Source organism: Engraulis encrasicolus, chromosome 16 (genome assembly GCF_034702125.1).
Source record: "Engraulis encrasicolus isolate BLACKSEA-1 chromosome 16, IST_EnEncr_1.0, whole genome shotgun sequence".
Taxonomy (NCBI): Eukaryota; Metazoa; Chordata; class Actinopteri; order Clupeiformes; family Engraulidae; genus Engraulis; species Engraulis encrasicolus.
In genome coordinates, this window is record NC_085872.1 from 16,707,609 (window position 1) to 16,730,917 (window position 23,309).

Sequence of the window (23,309 nt, forward strand, 5' to 3'; positions counted from 1 at the left end):
GGCCAGGGTTTATATAGGTGGTAAAGTGTCTTATTTTTCATGTAAGCCGTTGTCTTGTTTCAAGACAAGTTAAAAGAGGGAGCATGTCGCTAAGCTAGTGAAAGTCAATGGATCCGTGTAGCATGTAGCAATGCTACATGGATGCATTGACTTTCACTAGCTTAGCGACATACTCCCTCTTTTAACTTGTCTTAAAGCAAGACAACGCTTCACATGAAAAATAAGACAACTTTACCAACTTTATAAACCCCAGCCAATGATTTTAACTGTATTAAGCCCCAAAATAGTGGCATACCCCTTTAATTGCATTTTCCTTGCAGATGTAATGGCTGTCAAAATTTACCCTGAAGTTGAAAGTGTCAGTCTATCATTACATTACGTTACATTACATTACATTGCATTTGGCAGACGCTTTATAACCAAAGCGACTTTCAAAAAGAGGACATAATCAAGCCAACATCACAAGCAAATACAAAGTGCACAGGAGATATACAGAACAACAAGTGCAGTTGCAAAGAGGGGTTAGTTTTTTTTTTTTTTTTTTCCTCATAAAGAGTAAATAACGAGTACACACACAAACACACACACAAACTAAACTAAACTAAACATCATGTCAGGAGTCTGCCCTGGGGCAGAGTCAGCTCAAACATTAGTCTAGTACAGTGGTTCCCAACCTATGGGTCGGGACCCCCCTTATGGGTCGCCAAAGATCCACAGGGGGTCGCGGAGCCCTCTTGATTTTAAGGGGTTTCGTTTTAAATATATATAGCCCATGTTGAATAAAAGACAAATCATTTAACTAATAGACGCAACAAATTGTAAGTGCTACATTAAACATTTATTCTATATTTGACCAAAGACGAATTGAGGAATAAAATAACTAAAATAAGTTTTCGCAGGAAACGGAGGGCATCTTGTGACTCCGTCTCGTGCGGGCGCTCGCGTGGTTGGGTCACCAAAGCTTACAATAGTAAAAACATGGGTCCCTTAAGAAAAAGGTTGAGAACCACTGGTCTAGTAGATACTCTCGAAAGAGGAAGGTCTTTAGTTGTTTCTTGAAGGCTGCAAGAGATGTGCTTAGTCTTGCTGCCTCTGGGAGACCGTTCCACCACTTGGGTACCACAACGGAGAACAGTCTTGACTGGGAGTACCTAGAGCGACTGGATGGCAGAGCCAGACGGCTTGTGCTGGATGAGCGCAGTTCTCTTCCAGTAACATAACATAACATAAGGCGTCAGTAGGTCCTTCAGATAGGCTGGGGCCGTTCCTGTGATGGTTTTGTAGGCAAGGGTCAATGCCTTGTGCTTGATCCGGGCGGTGATCGGTAACCAGTGCAACTCAATAAATAGAGGAGTAACATGAGTCCTTTTGGGTTGATTGAATATCAACCGTGCCGCTGCATTCTGGATCATCTGCAGAGGTTTTAGCGCACAAGCAGGTAGACCTGTCATGAGTGAGTTGCAGTAGTCATCGCGGGACAGGACCGTGGCCTGCACCAGTCGTTGTGTAGAATATTGTGTCAGCACAGGTCTGATATTCCGTATGTTGGACATCTGGAATCGACAGGTCCGGGTGACTGAGTTGATGTAGTTGGAGCATGACAGCTCATCATCAATCATGACGCCAAGGTTTTTGGCGACTTTGTTTGGGGTAACGATGGTGGAGCCTATCTTGAGGTTGATGTTGTGACTGAGTGACTCTTTAGCTGGAATCACCAGGAGCTCTGTCTTGGCCAGGTTCAGCTGTAGGTGGTGGTCCTTCATCCATGTTGAAAAATCGGTGAGGCAGGCAGAGATGCGTTACGAAACCGTGGTGTCCTCTGGATGGAACGACAGGTACATCTGGGTGTCATCAGCATAGCAGTGGTAGGAGAACCCATGTGTTTGAATGACACGTCCCAGGGAGGAGGTGTATATTGCAAACAGAAGGGGTCCCAGCACTGATCCTTGGGGTACGCCTGTGGAGAGGGTGTGAGTCGTAGACAGTTTCCCTTGCCATGACACACTGAAGGTGCGTCCAGAGAGGTAGGAGTTGAACCATGAGTGGACAACGCCTGTGATTCCCATGGCTGTGAGTATCCTCAGGAGGATCTTGTGGTTGGCTGTGTCAAAGGCTGCAGACAGGTCTAGTAGGATGAGGACAGAGGATAGTCCTTCCGTTCTTGCAGTCCTTAGAGCTTCAGTCACTGAGAGTAACGCAGTTTCAGTTGAATGTCCACTTCTGAAACCAGATTGTTTTGGGATCTGAAGGAATGAAAGTGACACTGAAATGTATATATGAGATGAGCAGTTACGCTCGGCTGTACTGGTATAGGCACTATTCTGATCAGGCACCACAATGGCTTTTGGTGAAAAATGCTCCAGGAAGTGCGTCTGTTGACCAGCACGTTGACCAACGATTTACCTCTAATGTGGCCAGCACATATGCCGAACTCACCATCCATGATCTGACTCTGGCAGACACATCACAGTACTACTGTGCTATTAGAGAAACCCAGGTACCCAGTGATACAAACACAGAGAGGAGCTGTACAAAAACAAACATTTAAAAATGTCAGTGAGATCAAAGAAATACCCTGTCTGTGCATAATGATCGGTCTGGTATTTTCCATCACTATCCTCGGGTCGGATCAGACCGGGCCCCAGGCGTGATCAAGGTTTTTCTTAAATTATTATTTAACTATTAGCTTAGGGCCTTAAAGGATAGTTCCGGCGTAAAATGAAAGTTTCACCATCGATTTCCCATGCCACATAATGTATCTAATGATGAGCCATTCCGGGAAATGCCGCGCCGTTATGGAGTTAGCTTATTTTAAGCTTTTTGGCGAATAACGCAGCCAATGCATCACGGCTGGGCCAATTTGTAAATATTATTTTCTGATGTTTCCCCGCTATAAACAACCTCAAAAACGCTACACACTTCATCACAAAGGTCTCGTCAATCAAACCGAGGCACAGAGAAGATCATCGGACCACACAGTCTTTCACTGGCCAGTGTTTTCAGAGGTGTCTCACTGTTGCAACTCTATAGTCTGACCCGGATGCAGGCTACTCCACCAGGTGGAGCCTAGGTAGGCTAAACATGGTCCGCGGTTCTTAGGCTATACCTGCTGCAGCCGTAAAATGAAAAGCTGGACCCCCGGCCGTTTTCACCGACTGCCACTGTCTAAACCAGCCATATTGGCTAATAGCATCAGAAGTGGACGAAACTGACATAAAAACCCAGAGGGATCGCGACATTGATGGTGAAACTTTCATTTTATGCCGGAACTATCCTTTAAGGCTTTACAGCCTACTGCTGAGACCATGGTAGGCTGGAGCCAAGCACAGAGGTTAAAACAAATGGGCAAAGACATCATTAGGCAGGGATATAGAGAGCAGAGCCTACCCCTGTCAGATCAGTTTTTCCTCTTTCTCTGCCGTTTGAGGCAAGGCTATTCAGTGGCGGACCCTGCTTCTCTCTTCAGTGTTTCCCTGGCTACTGTGAGTAGAATGTGTGTCACTTGGACCAACTTTGTGTACCACATGTTAGGATCCCTAGAAATTTGGCCTTCACGACAAACAGTAAATGAGTTAATGCCCCAGTCTTTTAAACACAGTTTCCCAAAAACTCGAGTGGTCATAGACTGCACAGAATTGCCCCTACAAAAGCCCAGTTCAAAAGTGCTTAGCTCTGAAGCTTACTCCTTTTACAAGGGTGTAACCACACTGAAGTCCCTAATTGGCATAACCCCGTCTGGCACACTATCCTGTGTCAGTGATTTGTACACAGGATCAATATCAGACAAAGAAATCACAAACTTGTGTGGGATTCTGAATTTGTTGGAGAAAGGTGATGAGGTGATGGCAGATAAGGGATTTCCTATTAGTGACCTGTTATCTCCTCTAGGTGTCACACTAGCTAGTCCACCGTTTATCAGCAATGATAGACAGCTTACTCAGGAGGAGTTAGCTAAGACAGAAAAAATTGGTGCCTTACGCATTCATGTTGAAAGGGAAATTCGGAGGATCAAGGAATACCACATATTTGACCTGCTGTTAGCCATCACCACTTTGGGGTTCATAAACCAAATCTGGAAAGTATGTGCATTACTTACTATGTTACAGGATCGACTTTTCTAATCATCATATCATGATTCATTGTGTAATTAAATAACATGATATATGTACCAATGTATTGTCTTTGTTGTGTGTGTGAGATTTTTGTTTTTCATAAATGAGAATTATCCATGCATTTGTTTAAACTGCAAAGAAAAAAACAATAAACTTGTTTTTTTATGTATAGTTTTATGTATACTTAAACACTTGTTTACACAACTGAACAGATAAATATACATATATATATATATATATATATATATATATATATATATATATATATATATATATATGAAGAGCTCTTTTCCAAAACGCTATATCAACCATTTTTTACTTTTTGCATTTTAATATTGGAATTGACTGTTAAAAAGTCCCATCATCTATGTGTGAAATCTTGCCATTCAAATGTTTTGAGAACATAGTTTTTTAACCTCTATAAAATGCATTTTTGCAATGCAATTCAATGGAATGCCCAATACAAAAATGTCAATTTCCCAATATTCTATAAAATGGATATATCTCATTTTGGAAAAGAGCTCTTCATATATATATATATATATATATATATATATATATATATATATATATATATATATACATATATTGTACAATATGTAATCAATGTGGGAAAACACTATTTACTTAATATGACATTCAAAAGTAAATATACACATACAAAATAACATACCAACTGCCCCCACCCCCTTTACTTTACAAGACCATCACAAAGTTTATGTAGGCCCTACATGTATGATTTTGTATGTTCATTTGGGATTGATAACACATGGCAAGAAGTGTTCGAAGTAAAATTTGTCTAGTTTCTGCTTCATGTCCACCCACATGTCAGGATCAAAATACAGCCGCTGTAGATGGCAGTCATGGTGAGACATCACAAAAAAATCACACCACTTGGCACCGGTAAGGCCCATCTGTCCAAACATTTGGTACTGGTACTCATGACCTGATTTTAATGACAACCACCCTTCTTTGGCTTGTGTGAGATAGGGACAGTCTGCACACATCTCTTTCTCAGGGCATTTAATCTCAAGGAGGCCATAAGGACATGCTTCAGAATGGTCAATAACTTTCCTGTCTGGTGTGGCCCCTAAGTGTGGAGCAGAGGGGTTGATTACAAATCCACATGGCAGAATACTGTTGCCTGTAATTAATTGATACTTATCTGCAGCCAATGGTTCCATGTAGACACCCCTTCGCATCGCCTGGGTTTGTACTGTTTTCTTACTTGTGAAGTTTGATGCAAGAGCATCTAAGTCAGCTTTCCGACAGTATACTCTTTTAAACATTGTAGCTGTAATTCGCTGTGAACGTACTGAATGCCACAGTTTGGTGTTGGCTTGGCTTCGAGTGTCATACTCTATGTCTTGTGCATCAGGTAAAGTAATTGACATGCCATTATAGTAATCATGTTCATCCTGTCTAAGAACAGTGACATAAGTTGGTGGTTGTGGAGGCAAATCAAAGGAAGGGTAGGCATCATCATCAGCTGATTGTACTGCTGGTAAGGCGTGATGGTTTAAAACTCAACCTTTGGGGATTTCACCGTAAAGCGATGGGACATAGGTTGGCCTATATGATGCTGTCGTCATTAATGTGGCTAGCTGGCATGTACTGCCTGACATTTGTAAGTTTTCCTTTAACCTATTAGCAAATTGTTTACTTGGAAGGGGGAGTGGGACTGGGCAATACAAATTTGTGGCTATTCCTTGGACCTTTGAGATGGTGGCAGGGTCATTTTGGTGTGGCTTAATTTTGTTGACTGTCACCAAATTTATGGGTTTGGGAGTCAACCCCAAAGACCGCTGTGGGATGTGCCATGTTTGTGGCAGAGAGGTTTTGCTTCGGATTGGTGGGACTGATTTTAGGCCTAATTTTTGGAAGTGGGCTAAGGTGTACAAGAGTCCAATAACATGTGCGCATCGCCCAAGACCAGCCTTGCAGCTGCAGATGACATCTATCAATTGACTTCCAGTAATAAGGTCAACCTACAAGAAGAGAAATACAGTAGCATTAACAAATAAACACAGCTGTTAAGACACTTTTGTTTGTGAGTGTGTGTGTGTCATGCAGCATATGGACAACTTGAATTAGGCTTCTGTATTTTATGATCATTCATTTCATAGATTAAACTCATAGGTCCTCTATTTTGCATTCAAGTTAAATCATAATTGGCAAACACTTGCTGCTCATCAGGTGTTTCTAACTGATGGTGTTTACTCTACTCGTAGAGGTATTATTATGAGCAATGCTATGCTTTAGCCAGCTGGGCTACCTGGACTGCGTATGGTGACTGCGTATGGTTCTTTCGCATTGATGGGAATGCCCTAGCCTTCACGGTACAGCCGTCCTCTCTCCTCCTGACTTAACAGCAGTTGTGACAAAAACAACACGCATTAGTAGACCTCCTTGCACATTAGCGATTCTGACAATGACCTATAAGAATATAAAATCTAACTGACTTTGCTTTTAGGTAGCACTATAACTACAATGGTGATGCTGCGCAGACTAACAAACAAAATGGATAGTCCTCCTTACCTTTGATTTCGTGGATATACCCCTCGATAAAATTGCTGTAACCCCTCTTCTGAACTTTTTGAGGGATGGAGTTGCCTTCACTCGCCCAACACTAAACAAAACCCGCTGTTATAGGGGGGAGGAGACGGAGATTTTCCGTCCATGCCATTTCTCGTTCATAGATACAATCAGCTGACAGTTGTTTACGGTTGCCATAGAACATTGGTTACCCACCCAAGCACCGTTTAGAACGCAAGATGGCGCTCAGGTGAAAAAGGCGAATACAGATCAAAACCATTTCCTGTCTGTCTATTAATATCAGTTATCAACCTTTAGAGGTTTGGAACGGAATGCTTCATGTGGTGACACCTGTCACCAGACCTAAATATTTATACCTACAGTGTTCTTATCCTTCCTGACACAGTCTGGGGTGTCTTGTTGTTCCCTCAAGAGAGGGAATAACACGACTTAACATGTGAACAAAAAGTGAATAATCAAATTGATCATTTGTATACTGTACTACTGTACGTTTTTGTATCTGCCTTGAGAATTCATGGCGGTTTATCCTTTGCCTGTAGAGGGAGCCAAATAAACAAAGGCTGCACAGTGCATGTCACCTCAACTCACTTCCTTCCAAACTTAACAGTGGAAGCTCAGGGTCCCCTGTCAAAAGACAGCTACACATTTCCTTAAATCACAATCTTAGAATCATGACACACTGCGCACAAATAGGCCTACTGCTTATACATCTCATATGTTACTCTGGTAAAAAAAATAATTTACTTTTTTAACTTATTTTTTTCTCAGTTAAATCATTTGTTTGTATTTGTACCTCTGATGTTAATTGTTTTCAATGTGTTGGTTGTCTTTATAGCATACAGAGTGAAAGCTGCAGATGAAGTTCACCAACCTGAATCCCAAATCATCAGATCTGAAGGAGAAACATTGACATTGCCCTGCACATATAAGACCTTGGCGAATCCATACATGTTCTGGTACAAGAAACAAAAAGACAGCTCTCCTAAATATGTATTGAGAAGGGACAAAATTACAGATGGAGATAATGGAATTGGGTTCAGGGAGATTTCACTCCAAACTGGACGATAATTCCAGCTCTGTTCCTCTGACCATCCACGATCTGCAGATGTCTGACTCTGTTGTGTACTACTGTGCTCTGCAGCCCACAGTGACAGGAGTCAAACACACCGAGAAACAAAAACCCTCTTTAAAATGATGCCTCACTGTCTCACTGCACTGGGCTTCGATGGAGCATTGGTACATGCATTACACAAAGTAGCCTAATTAAATAAGCCTATTATAATTAACTATTTTGTTTTTTGTTTCTTGTTTCAATTCCACAAAATAAACGTTTTTGAGTCAAACATTCAGAAAGCAGAACATGTTGTTTTCTCTCTCACACACACATAGCCTACACACACGGAAAGGGGGAGGTGTTTCCTATTTAGTTAGAGACATGTGGGCGTTGAAAAGACATTCAGATGGTCGGAGTTAGTTCAGTGAGCAAGCATTCTGTAGTCTGGAAATATGTTCTTCTGTGCTGGGTTACTGTTAACAGTCTTTGTTGGTAAAGTTTACTTATTATTTTTCTATTTTAGCAATATGCATTTCATTTTGAATAATATATCACATTTATACATGTTGAGCTAAACTTTACCATGCGTGTTATTATGCTATGCAGAATTTTACATTGCTTTCCCCCCTAATTTTTTCTTAAGGCTGGACATCTGCAAATGTTATCACTTCAAATGGTGATGAGTTGACGATAGTGGAGGGTTATACACCAACCTTGTCCTGCAACTACTCCTCATCTAACTATCTGTGGTGGTATCGGCAGTATCCACAATCCAAGCCAGAGTTCCTCATGAGTGTATATAGCCCTGATGAAGCCCAGGAGTTCAGCTCTGATCCTCGTCTGTCTGGAATACTGAACAAGGAGAGAAATCAAATCTTCCTTACCATCAGCTCTGCCAAAACTGACGACTCTGCTGTCTACTACTGTGCCATGGAGCCCACAGTGACAAAACCACACTCACTGCCATACAAAAACCTCTGGGAACAACTGACATAATAAGCTGGCACTTCTGAAATGTTAACCATTGTATATTGTCCTTAAATATATGTAAATGAAGCAGAATCAGGATCTTAAAATATAAATTATGAAGATGAATCTTGTCTTTTGGGGAAGACACGTGGCAAACACTATTTGCCTTTTAAGTGGCAAAAGGTGATGTATTCAGGGTAATTTGACAAAGACGATGACACACAAAAAAACAATGACACTAAATTGGATGTGCTCCACTATTATCTCTTTGTTTTGTTTTGAAATCAGCACCTGATATTCCAAAATTTTGTGATGGACTTTAACCATAGACCTATTATGAGCTCAACCCTAAAAATACTCCTTCATTGGCCCCTGATGGACAACAACGGCGATACACATATTAACCAGAAGGTGGCATAATTTTAAAAGCCTTAGTGGTGCACTGCAGCCTACATGAGGGCAGCCTTACGAGACAGCTGAAATGGTTCAGTACACTGAAAAGAAAGAACTACTGCAATAGAACAGTTCATCAGAGTAATTGCATTAAACCAGGGGAGTTAAGACTGGATCCAGTGTTGCACAAGGGAAAAATCATGAAGGCATGGTTTAGCATTATATTTACAATCACTTACTTTTCTGGTGAGTATGTTCATGGTTATTCATTCTAGATGAAAATGGGTGCTTTGTTAAGTGAGTCATATTTTGATGCTGTGTGTTTTTCAGATTGCAATGGTCAAGACACTGTTGATCAACCGAATGGTGATCTAATAGCCCAAGAGGGAGCCACCCTCAAATTGTCCTGCAACTACAAGACCACCGACACAACGCCATATCTATTCTGGTATATTCAGCGACCCAGTGGACATCCAGAGTTTATATTATTGAGACATAACTTTGTTAACCAGACTCAGCAAGAGTTTGAAGCCAGATTCAGTGCTCTGGTTAACTCAAACATGAAACAGTTTCCCCTGACCATCCAGGATCTGCAGGTGTCTGACTCTGCTGTGTACTACTGTGCCCTGAGGCCCACAGTGATGACAACACACGCAACACTCATACAAAAACCAACCAACTACTGTTCCAAGGAGGTGAATACAAACATAAGGCCATTTGATATAGAATTGATAAAAGCCAACACAATTATTGCCATAACTTGAATTTTGATGGTCTTTTACAATTACCTATACCACTGACTATGTGGTCAACCACTGACTGACAGACACACTGAAATGACTGTGTGGTATACACTGTAATAGCTCCTACAATCCAGAAGAGGGGCGGGCGAAGAGTGTGACTTGGTGTGTGTTCTGCTCTGCTGACACAAAGGCTGAGCAGAAGGATGGTGACAAGTACTAGTGCACTACTGACAATGACTCTGAGACATGTTCTGTTGTTGTTTGCTCTTGTTGGTAAGTAGATCTGCAAATGTATTTGACTTCTTATGGAGTTGTAATGCCAGTACTGTCTCATGGTGATGTTTCGACCTGGTGTTATTGATTTCCACAGGGCTTACCTCAGGAGATTGGATCAAGTCAGTCAAAACTACAGATCTTGCAGTGATGTCAGACAATGTGTTACTCTCGTGTAACTTTAGTGTTTCATCATACACGACTTTGTTTTGGTATCGCCAATATCCCAGATCAGCTCCTGAATTTCTTGTCTTGACTGCCAGCACCGAGGGAGCACATTCAAGATCAGATGTGGATTACAGAATGTCTGTCACAGTTAATGAAGACAAAACCCAAGTCTCTCTGAAGATCTCGTCTGTTCAAGTGTCTGACTCTGCTGTGTACTACTGTGCCCTGGAGCCCACAGTGACACTAAACCACTACCTGTCATACAAAAACCTGCCTGACACACAGGAAAAGACATGCCTTCATTTCATAATAAAGTTACTAACAGACGTTATTCCGCACACAACAATACAAAAGTGAAGACAAATAATAAGACATTTGCTCATATTTCGCAAACTGATTTATTTTGTTGCCATACCATTGCAGAATATTGAAAAAGTAGTTTATTTAACATATTTAGCAATATCATCAAAGTTCCTATTCATAATATGTTTTTGTACGTATTGTTTGTTATATGATCTTCAGATGTAATTTTTAATACTATGATGAACTGATTTTATTGAAGGAAAGGACCCCAGGAAGAATGCCACAGCTAATGGGGATCCAACAAATAAAAGATACATGCATGTCAACATGCACTGTGACTACTGAAGCAGATCATGATATTCTACATAGGATTGCATTCAAATCTCACACCAATCAATTTAAGCCAGGTGCACACTCAAAATGTAAAAGTTCATTGCAAAGAAAGGTTGAAACGCACACTGACCTCCCTTTTAATGCATTTTCATTTCGAGACGATTCGAGCCAACACAGCCCCTTCTGAACCGGATTTTAATCTGGGTTGTATTCACTTTTGTGAGTACATGTTCAAACATTAATGGCTGTATTTAGTTTTTTTCTGAGTGAACAAGAAATGTAAACGGTTAAATATGTTGTTAAGAGGTCAGTAATCATTTTGTCAAAGTGAAATTTCTGTTTCCTATGAGAAAATATATACTCACAAATCTGCAAAAACTGTGAGGGGTGTACTCACTTTCGTGATATACTGTATTATTAAAATTTACATAGGGCTTAGCTATTGAAATGGATAAAATACACATACAGAGCAGAGAAGTAGACATATATATCAGCTATATCGTGAAGCTGAGGACTTGTTCTTTCTGAGATATACTTGCCACCTACTGTTTGTAGGAAGCCAAGCAGAACATATAGTAGCCTACATGTATGTTTTTCTTAAACTTTCGGTAAATTTGTCAACTTCACGAGGACTATACTGTATCTTACACTGTATCTTACACCTATTGATCTAAATATAGCAATTAATTGAATGGTTGGTTGGTTTCATGTATTGTTTTTATCCAATGTGCCGTTTCTTTCCATTTGACGTCTCCTGAAAGGAGGGGCTTGTTAAAGACTGGTTATACTGTAGGAGTGGCTTTCAAAGAACATGTCAGTTTGAGTTCTCAATGTTCAATCAGGAGAGGATATGGGTTTTACATTTTTTCTTGCGCTGATTTGCCTTTTACAAGGTGAGAAAATATTTCTGGTGTTTTGTAATGGGCATTTAAGCAATCAAATGAACCTTGTGAAATGGCAACTGTTTGAGATGCACAGCTCTCAAAATTAAACAAGGCTAACTTATCTTTCATGCAGGTTTCAGTTCAGAAGAAAACATTTCTCCCTCCAAAACAGAACTTATCTGTCATTGAGGGAGAATATGTGACATTGACTTGTGACTACACTGTGTCAGCATTCACTCTTCAATGGTATCGTCAGTATACAGTGAGGAGAATAAGTATTTGATCCCTTGCTGATTTTGTTGGTTTGACCACTAATAAAGACATGACCAGTCTATAATATTAATTGTAAAATGTATTCTAATATGGAGAGACAGAATATCAAAAAGAAAATCCAGACAATAACTTTGAAGAATATATATTAATCGATTTGTATTTCATTGAGGAAAATAAGTATTTGACCCCTCTAGTCAAAGAAGACAAAATACTTGGTGGCAAAGCCCTTGTTTTCTTGTACAGAAGTCAGATGTTTCTTTCAGTTAATGACAATGTTTGTGGATATATTAGAAGGGATTTTTGTCCACTTTTCTATGCAGATCATCTCTAAATCAGTTAAGTTGTATGACTGTATCTTGGCAAATGAGAGCTTCTGTTCCCTCCACTGGATAGGGTTAATGTTTGGAAACTGTCCAGGCCACTTCATGACCTTAATTTGCTTCTGCTTGAGCTACTCCTTCGTTGCTTGGGCTGTATGTTATGGATTATTATCATATTGGGAGGCCAATCCATGACCCACCTTCAGTATAGTGGTGGTGGTAAAGAGGTTGGCATGCCGCATTGTATGTTTACATGTCTCCCTCCATCCATTTCTTGATGATGTGAAGTTGTCCTGTGTCCTGGCCAGACAAACAAACTGAAAACATAATGTTACCACTTTCATGTATTATGTTGGAGAAGGTGTTGTTCTTGGGATCGTAGACAGCATTTTTCTTCCTCAAAACACATTGAGTAGTGTTCATGCCAAACAGTTTGATTTTGGTGTCATCTGATTCCAGTACCTCCCAATCATATCCTAATCCAGTTTGATGTTCATTAGCAAACCTCAGGTGAGCCTGAACAGGTTCATTCTGAAGCAGGGGTACCATACATGCACTGCAGGGTTTTAATCCGCTGTGGTATTAAGTGTTTCCAATAGTTTTCTTAGTGATTGAGGTACCAGCTGCCTTGAGATCATTTCCTAGCTCTTCCCATACAGTTTTAGGGTGCCTTTATCTCTGGTTTTCTGGTTATTGAATCCCCACAAGGTAAAATCTTGTATGGAACCACAGACAGGCCTAAGATTGATGACTGATTATCATTTTGTATGTCCTAAAATGTGAAAGAAATGCACAAACAGTTTGCTCCTTAATATCCAGGAGCCCATTTCAGCCTTGTTGAGTTCTAAAATCTTGTCCCTGACATCCTTTGACAGCTTTTTGGTCTTTCCCATGTTGGCGAGTTTAGTTTGATTGATTGACTCATACTATAGACTGATTCTGCAGATTCAATGTGTCTTTGGTGCAGGTTACTATTAACAGGTGTGTTCAATTCAGATAACAAGTTGATTGGAAGTGCCATTTGATCTGCGGGATCAGAACTCTTAATGGTTGGCAGGGGATCAAATACTTATTTCCCTCAATAAAATATAAATCAATTAATATATATTCTTTAGAGTTAATTTCTGGATTTTCTTTTTGATATTCTGTCTCTCTATATTATAATACATCTTATCATTAACATTAAAGACTGATCATGTCTTTATTTGTGGGCAAACCAACAAAATCAGCAAGGGATCAAATACTTATTCTCCTCACTGTACATCAGTTCCGAAGTTTCTTGTGCTTACGGCAAGCTCCCAAACCAATGATGTAAATTCAACGGTAGATCCTCAGATATCGACCAGAGTGAAAAATGAGAAGAATGAGAAGAAAGTCTTGCTGAAGATTTCCTCTGTTCAAGTGTCTGACTCTGCTGTGTACTACTGTGCTCTGACGCCCACAATGACACTAAACCACTGTCTGCCATACAAAAACCTGCCTGACAAAGGCATTACTAAACCATTGTACATTATGATGTCTTGCATCATCATCTACAGAGCCAAGAATTATCGATCTTAATTTACTTTGCAGGCCAAAGACATCCAGTTGTAATAATGATCAAAAGTTTCCATTCACCACTATCTGTCATTGGGTATTTAAAATGTCACCAGTGTTAGATGTGCTAGCATGTAATGTAGTCCTCTCTACCTCACCAGCAGATGGAGACATTTCAGCCGTTGTTGACATGTTCACCATGACCTTTTCCCCTAGCTCTGTTGAGCTCATGTGACTGGCTGGTTGAACTGAACAGAAATTACAAAAAGAAGATGGTCTCTCATTTCAAATTTAATAAAATGATGTCTCAACCAACACACTGGACACACAAGAAATTGTTTTGGATGCTTGGGATGTGTTGCTAATTTCCATCAAGGGGCCCAAATTATCAAGGTCATTACGGGAGTGTTCAAAATCTGTCCATGGGCTTCATTGAAGACTCAATCCCCATTCAGTACATGCTTAAAGGAAGGATGGCTTGCGCTTCAGCCCGTGGTGCTCACAGTCCAGACCGTAGAATGAAGAAAGACTGGGCTACTTCTCAGTGACTAGACCCAGGGATGACCAGAGCACACAACATACTATTCCAACTATTTTTTTTGACTCTGAAGAAGACGCAGGTGTGTCAAAACATTAGTCACTTTGTGCACCAAAAAAATAAAAAACCTCGAATAGTATGTTGTGTCCTCCGGTCATCCCTAGTCACTGAGAAGTAGCCCAGTCTTTCTTCATGCTGTAGGCTTACTTTATTGAGTGCATTTTGTTGTGCGATACAACACAGAGGTTTGGGGTGCCTTCCATTTCATAGCAGAGGTGCAGTATGTAAGAGGTGGGATCAAGAAGCTGACTGATTGTATGATGTCATGCATAGAAAGGGAAGCATGTGCTGCAGCTGTCACATATCTATGCCAATACCATTGACAGCACTTAGACCCAAATCCTCACCATGCTCTGTCTTCTCTTTCTGTGTTTAATCGGTGCAGGTAGGCTTGTGTTTCTAAAAATATCTAAAATACTGGTATTGCAAAAGAGATGCTTAAAGGTTATACAGAACATACAGTATCAGTAATTTTGTTGCATTTTAAGATTACAGCTGGCAAGAAGACATTTCTCCAAACAGGACAGAGATGATCATCTTCGAAGGCCAAACAGCCTCTCTGTCCTGCACCTACCGTGTCACTGTTCGCAATCTCCAGTGGTATCGCCAGTATCCAGGATCTAGACCAGAATTCATTGTTCTGGCCATGGAGTCTGGAGACGTCCAGGTGAACTCAACTCCCCCTCATCCTCGTGCCTCAATTGCAGTCTATAAAGAAGCTAAAAGGGTTGAATTGAACATCTCCTCAGCTGAGGTGTCTGACTCTGCTGTCTACTACTGTGCCCTGGAGCCCACAGTGGCAGGAAACATAACAGTGCAGTACAAAAACCCAAACACCTCCTTGTATTCTGTGTTTCACAATTAATTTGATCACATGCAAGGATTTAGTGCCATGATTGTTGAATTTAACTATTATGAAGAGCAACTTGATGAAAGTTGGTGTGTGTAAATGTCTCCAGGTAAATTTAAGGCCATCTTCAGAGATACAGTAGGCCTATATTACATACTAAAAAGGAATTTTCACGTGGTGGTGTACAATGTGATCAGTTTGAAATGCAGCCTATAAAACTAAACTGTGTCCATGTCCACCCACTCTTTAGTTTTTTGTTCCCAATCATCTTTGTATGCGCTTTGTCTTATTGTCTGCATTATAGTGCTTTGCTGCTACTTTACAGATGTAGGGTCTGTGCTCATGCTTTGTCAATTACTTTTTCATTGGCCTTTATGCGCTCATGTCTTCTTCATTGTTTGACTTTTTGTTAATTTGCTCCTCTGATATGGAGTTTTGACATGTGCATTTGAAGTCTTTAACACTCTTGACCCATGTCTGTCTTACATTATTTGATGACAGATGATGTTCCAAACTTAGTTGTGCAGGTGCCAGTAACGGTAATATACAATACAATATGTAGGCCTACATGCATCAGTTTAAAGAGTAATACAGATACCATATGTAGCTGTAAGTGCTTGAAAACAACAATTAATCATCATCATGATGATCATGGCCACTCTCCCTTCTGCAATTCCATTATGGACACACTATACAGGGGAGTTTGTCAGATTTTTAACTGATTATTACAACAATAGTTTCGTATTTATTTGTTGATGCTGATTTGAAAGGGGACAGATTCAAAATATAAGGAAGTCGTAAAAATGGAACAAAAAATATTATGTTGGTTAAAGAGAAAGAGGAGGAGCTATAGCCTGCATACACTCCCCTTATTCACATGAGAAGAGGTGAGTTTGATGTGATATGACTTTAGCTCCATACGCTCATTTGGATTTGTTTCATAAACATTGCTGCCCAAGATGTTGCTCTTTTTGATGGTTTTCACAGTCACTGCAGGTAATTGTTTCTTGTTCTATTTTAAGATAGCCTTAAAGTAGGTGACCTGGCAACACAATATACCTAATATTGACACACATTTAATAAGGGTAAATTATCTCTTGCTTTTCTCAACAGGGCTCATTCATGGAAATCAAATGAATGCAACCAGAACAGAAGTCACTGCTCTGAAGGGATCTGATTTGACTCTTTCATGTAGCTATTCCTCTTCTGTATCAACTACTCTGCAATGGTATCGCCAGAATCCAAACTCACCTCCCCAACATTTCCTCAGTATTTACATGGTGGGAAAAAATGAGACCGCTGATGTAGATTCTCGTCTGTCTGGACGAATGACCAAAAACGAAGTCTTTCTTCATCTCTCTTCTGCTGAACTTGGAGACTCTGCTGTGTACTACTGCGCCCTGAGGCCCACAGTGAATCACAAACACACATCCTCACACAAAAACCTCCCAGATTGAACCACATTATAAAATCTACACTTTTTCAAGGGATCTGTCTTATTTTGTCTTTCATCCTACTGTAATATGAATATTCGGTATCTGTATTTCATGAGTCAAGGTAGGACATTTATAAACAAGCAACATGTAGTCAACAACAATTTGAAATATACATAGGCAGTGCAATATCAGTAACAATTCAAAATTCCCAGTTTTTTTCCATTCCCCACTTTACTCATTTACTGAATTTACTGGAGATATAAAATCAATATTAGCAAGGTACACTTCCCTGGGTCTTGAAGCTTGTTGCAATGAGAGCAATTCATATTTTAACCACATGGTGGCACTCTTGCAACACCTGCCAAAGTAGCAAACTGCACCTTTCAACGAATGCTTGCCATTTGCATTAATCTCAAACTTCAGTCATTATCACTTAAAGGTGGACTAGACATCATGGGTTCTAGGGGTTTGGGCTATGGTGCACTGTGCTAAGTGATGCATACCACATGTGGGCCTTTGCCCATGGGGCCACAGGTTCAAGGGTCATATCCAGTCTGGGTCATATCCCAATTCTTCCCCACCTATAACTCCCACTCATTTCTTGTCCCATTCCTTTCCAAATAAACGTAAAATAGTTCCTATGCTATGAAGGGGACTGAACATTTTTGAAAAAATATTATTTGTCAGTATGATTAGCCTAGGCCTTCCGTCTTACTGTAGACCTATGTGAGATGACCACAGAGTCAACTAAACAGCAACAACAATAACAATAATAATAATAATAATAATTTTAAAACATGTCACTTGTACTTCCTGTATATTCATCATTGAGCAGCACACTGACCAACCTGGAGCATTCAGCACTGAGCAGTCCTGGCAGCAACATGGACATATCAATGCTCCTCATTCTCTTCATAACAAATGGTAAACAAGACCAGGTTTAATGTTCATGTAATTTTACATTTGTAGATTAGCATTACAGTGCTGTTTTACACGAATATATGAATTTTCCTTTGCAGATGTAATGGCTGACAAAATTTACCCTGAAGTTGAAAGTGTCAGTCAACCAGAGGGAATGAAAGTGACACTGAAATGTACATATGAGCAAACCAATTACGCTTGGCTGTACTGGTATAGGCAGTATTCTGATCAGGCACCACAATGGCTTTTGAGGAGAAGGGATCTAGGAAGTGGTGACCAGCGCGTTGACCAACGATTTACCTCTAATGTGGCCAGCACATATACAGAACTCACCATCAATGATCTGACTCTGGCAGACACATCACAGTACTACTGTGCTATTAGAGGAACCCAGTGATATAAAACATTGAGGAGCTGTACAAAAACTCATGTTTAAAAATTACAGTAAAGAAATACCCTGTCTGTGCATAATTATCAGTTCAATATCATCATGTATACCTGTGGTGAGCAACAACTGTGGTTGCACCTGCTTCCTCACTGAAATGACTGAAATAATTAATCAGCAACTCAGCATTGTGTTTATTACCAACACACACCCAGATAGAATTTCCTAGCTATTTTTTATGGCTATATTAAAGTCTTTATTATTAAAGGTTTTTTTTGCCTTTATTAATGATAGGACAGTGAGAGATAGTCAGGAGATGAGTGGGGAGAGAGAGTCGGGGAAGGAATCGAACCTGGTTTGGCATGGCCCAGTGCCCTATATAGGCCTATATCATTAGACCAGTAGGGCCGTACCCTAGTTTTTTTTAAAGGGACACTGTGTGAGATTTTTAAGTGTTTATTTCCAGAATTCATGCTGCCCATTCACGAATGTTACCCTTTTCATGAATACTTACCACCACTATCAAATTGTAAGTATTCATTATGACTGGAAAAATTGCACTTTTCATAGGGTAGAATGCCCTAAAGTGGGACAATGCCTAATGTGGGACACCTTAAGGTTTAAGGGGTGTAGCTTTGCCCCAAGTTGGTAAATATTTACAAAACTATAACCAAATAAAAGCCCTATCATCCTGTTATCATAATATCATGATTTAGTAAATGTATAGTAATACTCCAGGGAGGGGTTACAATTAAGAAGAAGGACCCTGGGTGAAGTCCGTCAAATGGCAAATTACATAGCATTTGGCCAAATTTGTCTTTAGGGTATAAATCAATTCCAATCAAAACAACATTGTCATTTTTTTTTATAAATATGTTGGGTAGGTATATGTTCATCAGAAAATAATGTGTGGTGTATATAAAATAATGTCATATTTTATTTTTAAACCATATTATTAGTGTCCCACTTAAGGATAGGTGCGTCCTAAAGTGGGACACAAGATTTTCCTAATGTGGGACAGTTGTAAAAGTAGTAATTTAATAAGTCAAACAATTACTATGAAGTCAAACACCATGTCCACATAAGAAAATGGATATTTACATATCAAAGGTGTATTTCAGTCTTCCTGGCCTAATCTACTGGAGCACAGCTATCAACACAACATTTGGGTCCAAAAACCGGAAGTCCTTTCCTCAAATAGAGCTGCCATGTTGAAGTGACCATGCAATTATGTGCAATGGGTTCAAACAGTCTCAGTCATATTTACCAATAAAAGAAAGTAAAATGAATTCATAAAACATGCTCTAAATGTGTAGCTGATATGTCTTAAAGAGTGGCAGATCTCATTTTGAATTAATATTTTACACAAACATGTTTTAGAGACCTTTTAATATACACTGTCCCACATTAGGAAACCGATTGTCCCACTTTAGGGATAACCATGGTTTTTGACCAACTTACATTAATATCCAAATTATTCAAATTAGAAACACTTAACATGTTTTTAAAGGTTTTATTTGATTAGAGCACAACTAGAGGATTAAAGGGGTGTAATTTGTTTGTATTGAGATGTTGTCATTAAATTTTAATATGCCACCAAAGTTGAAGTGACAAAAATTGTCCCACATTAGGGCATTCTACCCTACATGAAAAGGGGGATCTTCTCCATGGTCCGCCATTTTGAATTGCCAGAAATAGCCATTTTTAGCTGCAAAAATGACTTCACTTGGGCCATACTAGAAAATATTAGTTTATTACTTAGTAAACTTTCATGAAAAGGTCAAATTTGGCAATAGGCAACCCAGTTTCAATGAGCAGCATAGTTGCAGTAGCCTACCTTTTTTGACCATTTCCTGCACAGTGTCCCACAGTTACTGTAATAGATGACTGCTTTTGTCTTCAAAAGTTCTATCAGTGAAGTACATAAGGTGTGTGTGTGTGTGTGTGTGTGTGTGTGTGTGTGTGTGTGTGTGTGTGTGTGTGTGTGTGTGTGTGTGTGTGTGTGTGTGTGTGTGTGTGTGTGTGTGTGTGTGTGTGTGTGTGTGTGTGTGTGTGTGTGTGTGTGTGGAGACAAATTGGCCAACTCTTAAGAGAGTCACATTACGGCTATGATGAACCAGCATTCTGCAATACATACATCAACCATCAGAGGGAGCATTTTGAAAAAAGCATCATGTTGACATCATGGCATGAACACATAGAGACGTGTGTGTCTTCATCTCTACAGAACAGATGCTGCATCTATCAGGAAACATGAGGGGAAAGCTGGGACTCATACTTCTTACTGTCTGCTTCTCAGGTAAACAATGTCTGTTTTTGAATGTACAGTATGTGAAACTTGAGGACCTCAGTGACTATGTGTCATAGCTTTTATTTAATTTTAATTTATTTTATTCTCAGTTTGCCGTGGTCAAGACACTACTTCAAACATTATTCCGTCATTACTCATGTAACCCATTCTGTAAAGTGTTACAATTTTATTACCATTGTGAATTCATTACAGATTTGACATGATTCATGATAGGTAGAACTACTATGTAGCCTATTTGTGAAAACATATTTTTGTGTTGCTTTGAAAGGGAAAGTGATTGGAACCGATTTCAATACTTTATGAAGGATCTTAAATATGAAGCAAAGATTCATATTTCGAGAAGGGGAGGGGCTTGCATACAAGATGTTATGAAATTGTTTCTCACATATGACATCACTGTCATCAGTGTTCACAGTGACAATGTTCCAGATCCGAACTCTCACCTTTTGTTTACTAAATATTAATTCAAGCATGCTGCTGTTAACGGTTCTGCTTTTCACTCCATTCACAGGTATGTCTATTTAATGTATTTTTTATTTAATCATTTGTACACCTTCATAGAAGCTACTTGAAGTTATATTAGTAATGTCACAGGACAAACCTAATTTAAAATGTGAATGTTTTTTTTCTCCTTCCCAGTCAGCCAAGAAATCACTTCTAACAGGACTGAGGCCTCTACAGTTAAAGGATCTGATCTGAATCTTTCATGTAGCTATTCCTATCCGTCCGGATCATCACGTGCCCTGCAATGGTATCGCCAGAATCCAAACTCACCTCCCCAACATTTCCTCAGCATTTACACTGAGGGGAAAACTGAGGAATATGGACGCTTTTCTGGGAGAATGACTAAAAATGAAGTGTTTCTACATCTCTCTTCTGCTGAACTTGGAGACTCTGCTGTGTACTACTGCGCCCTGAGGCCCACAGTGAATCACAAACACACATCCTCAAACAAAAACCTCTCAGATGAATATGCCTATTCTAATCACCACTCAGACTGTGTTTGTAGAAAATCTGAAGAAGACTGTTGAGGTCGAAACGTTATCCTGCCATGAAAAAAAAACAAAAAACAGCAAAAAGGATTCTAAGAGTGCAGACTTTTCATTCTGAAAACTACAGTTGCCCTTCGTCCTGCATGCACCTTTCCCTGGGATGTGCACAATCCTCTCCTACAACTGAACAATAATTGTACACAGCAATATTCTCTGGGTGTTTAAATAGGCCTATCAAAAAATAAATTAAATTGCTGTCCACAACCTCATAGATCAAAGGAGCAAATCTATAACAGTCCCTTTGCTCACAAGTGTGAAGGTTTGTTTACAGCTCTTAGTGCAATTTCCCTTTTAACCACAGGGAGGCAGTCTTTAGTTTAAACAACTGTAGAGTACACTTTCTGAATTTATGGCAGATTCAAGGGTATGCTGATAGGAGAAAGACAGTTGCCAGGTTATGTCATTTTTTAACATACCTTTGACAGAAATGTGGGATTGCTGAAAAGAGTTTGGGATATACAATCCCTCAATATACCAGAGGACTCTGCTGTCACTCTTCATGTAAACATGTTATTCCACTATTGACCACCAGGCAGTCTCAAACTTTTCTTGAGAAAATGCACCAGTTGTTTTTTAAATGTGGTGTAACATTTTCCTTCAAAATTAAGAGACAGAGAGAAGGCTGTATAAGAGCAGATTACAAGCCACATTAAGAGACTGACCGTTCACAACTAATGCCATAATGAATAATGCATCCAATGCACTGCATCTCACTGGTAGAGGACTGTACACCCTCAATCCATCTTTTTCTAGTTAATCTCAATTTGGTTGTACTGCACAGTGTCTCCTATAGGTCATACGGTCAGAGATACACAGTAATGGTCCCCACTGACACTGAGGAGGGGGAGGAGCCTGCAGGGATGACTCTCAAATCTTCTTCTTCTCCTCCATACTGACAGACAGGCTACATAACGTATGACTTCAAGCTGGCTGCCTACTGTATTTTTCTGGAATCCAACATGCTGTTGTGCTCGGTGCTACTTCTCCTTGCAATCACAGGTGCAACTTTTTATATTCAATTTGTTATAGTTATTCATTATGACATTCTGTGATGAATTGTATATTTCCAGTAGGCTACACATACTGATATGGTAAAATCAAGATGAATGATGTTTTTGTGTTCTGTTTCACAGGAGTCGTTGATGGGAATGACATTTCTTCAGAGATGGCTGCTGATGTGTCTGTTGTGGAGGGATCTCACATGACTCTTTCCTGCAATTACTCCTACATCGGGTTAGCCACCCTGTTCTGGTATCAGCAGGTCCCAAAATCATCACCTGAACATCTGATGACCATTGTCAGTGAGGAGAAAAATGAGACATCGGGCATATATCCTCATATGTCTGGGAGAAAGACTAAGAGCAAAGTGTTTCTGGATATTTCCCCTGTTAAAGCCTCAGACTCTGCTCTCTACTACTGCGCCCTGAGGCCCACAGTGAGGATTAATTCACACAGCACAGTGCAAAAACCTCACTTCCTCTAGTAAATTTAACTTAGTCTTCTCCCTGGCAAATGGCAAGTCTTTTTGCTACATTTTGCTAAACACATTTTACAAACCTGGATATTTTTTGAATGATTATAGCACATACCACATACAATTTCTGTCAGAAATGCCTATTTTTAATGATTCAATGAATATAATAATACTATCATCAATACTCATCAATAAACAGTACAGCCATATAAAGTGTCTCTACTACTGCCGTCTGATACTAATACATGTGCCAAAGGGCATTTCACATGTTGTACATCACAATTTATTCAAGCTTCATGTACTGATAGTGTTATTAAAATAATCACTGCTGTAATTCCATAGTAGGGTAAGCAATGTAAAGAGCA

General features: G+C 39.7%; 1 gene segment (V, D, J or C); it reads left to right on the top strand.

Annotated features, from left to right (window-relative positions):
• Positions 1-22,391: 22,391 nt before the first annotated feature.
• On the top strand, positions 22,392-22,977 carry LOC134466341 (T cell receptor alpha variable 20-like). The segment is given in 2 exon segments: positions 22,392-22,469; positions 22,604-22,977. Coding segments are annotated over 2 exon segments (390 nt in total).
• Positions 22,978-23,309: the final 332 nt, after the last annotated feature.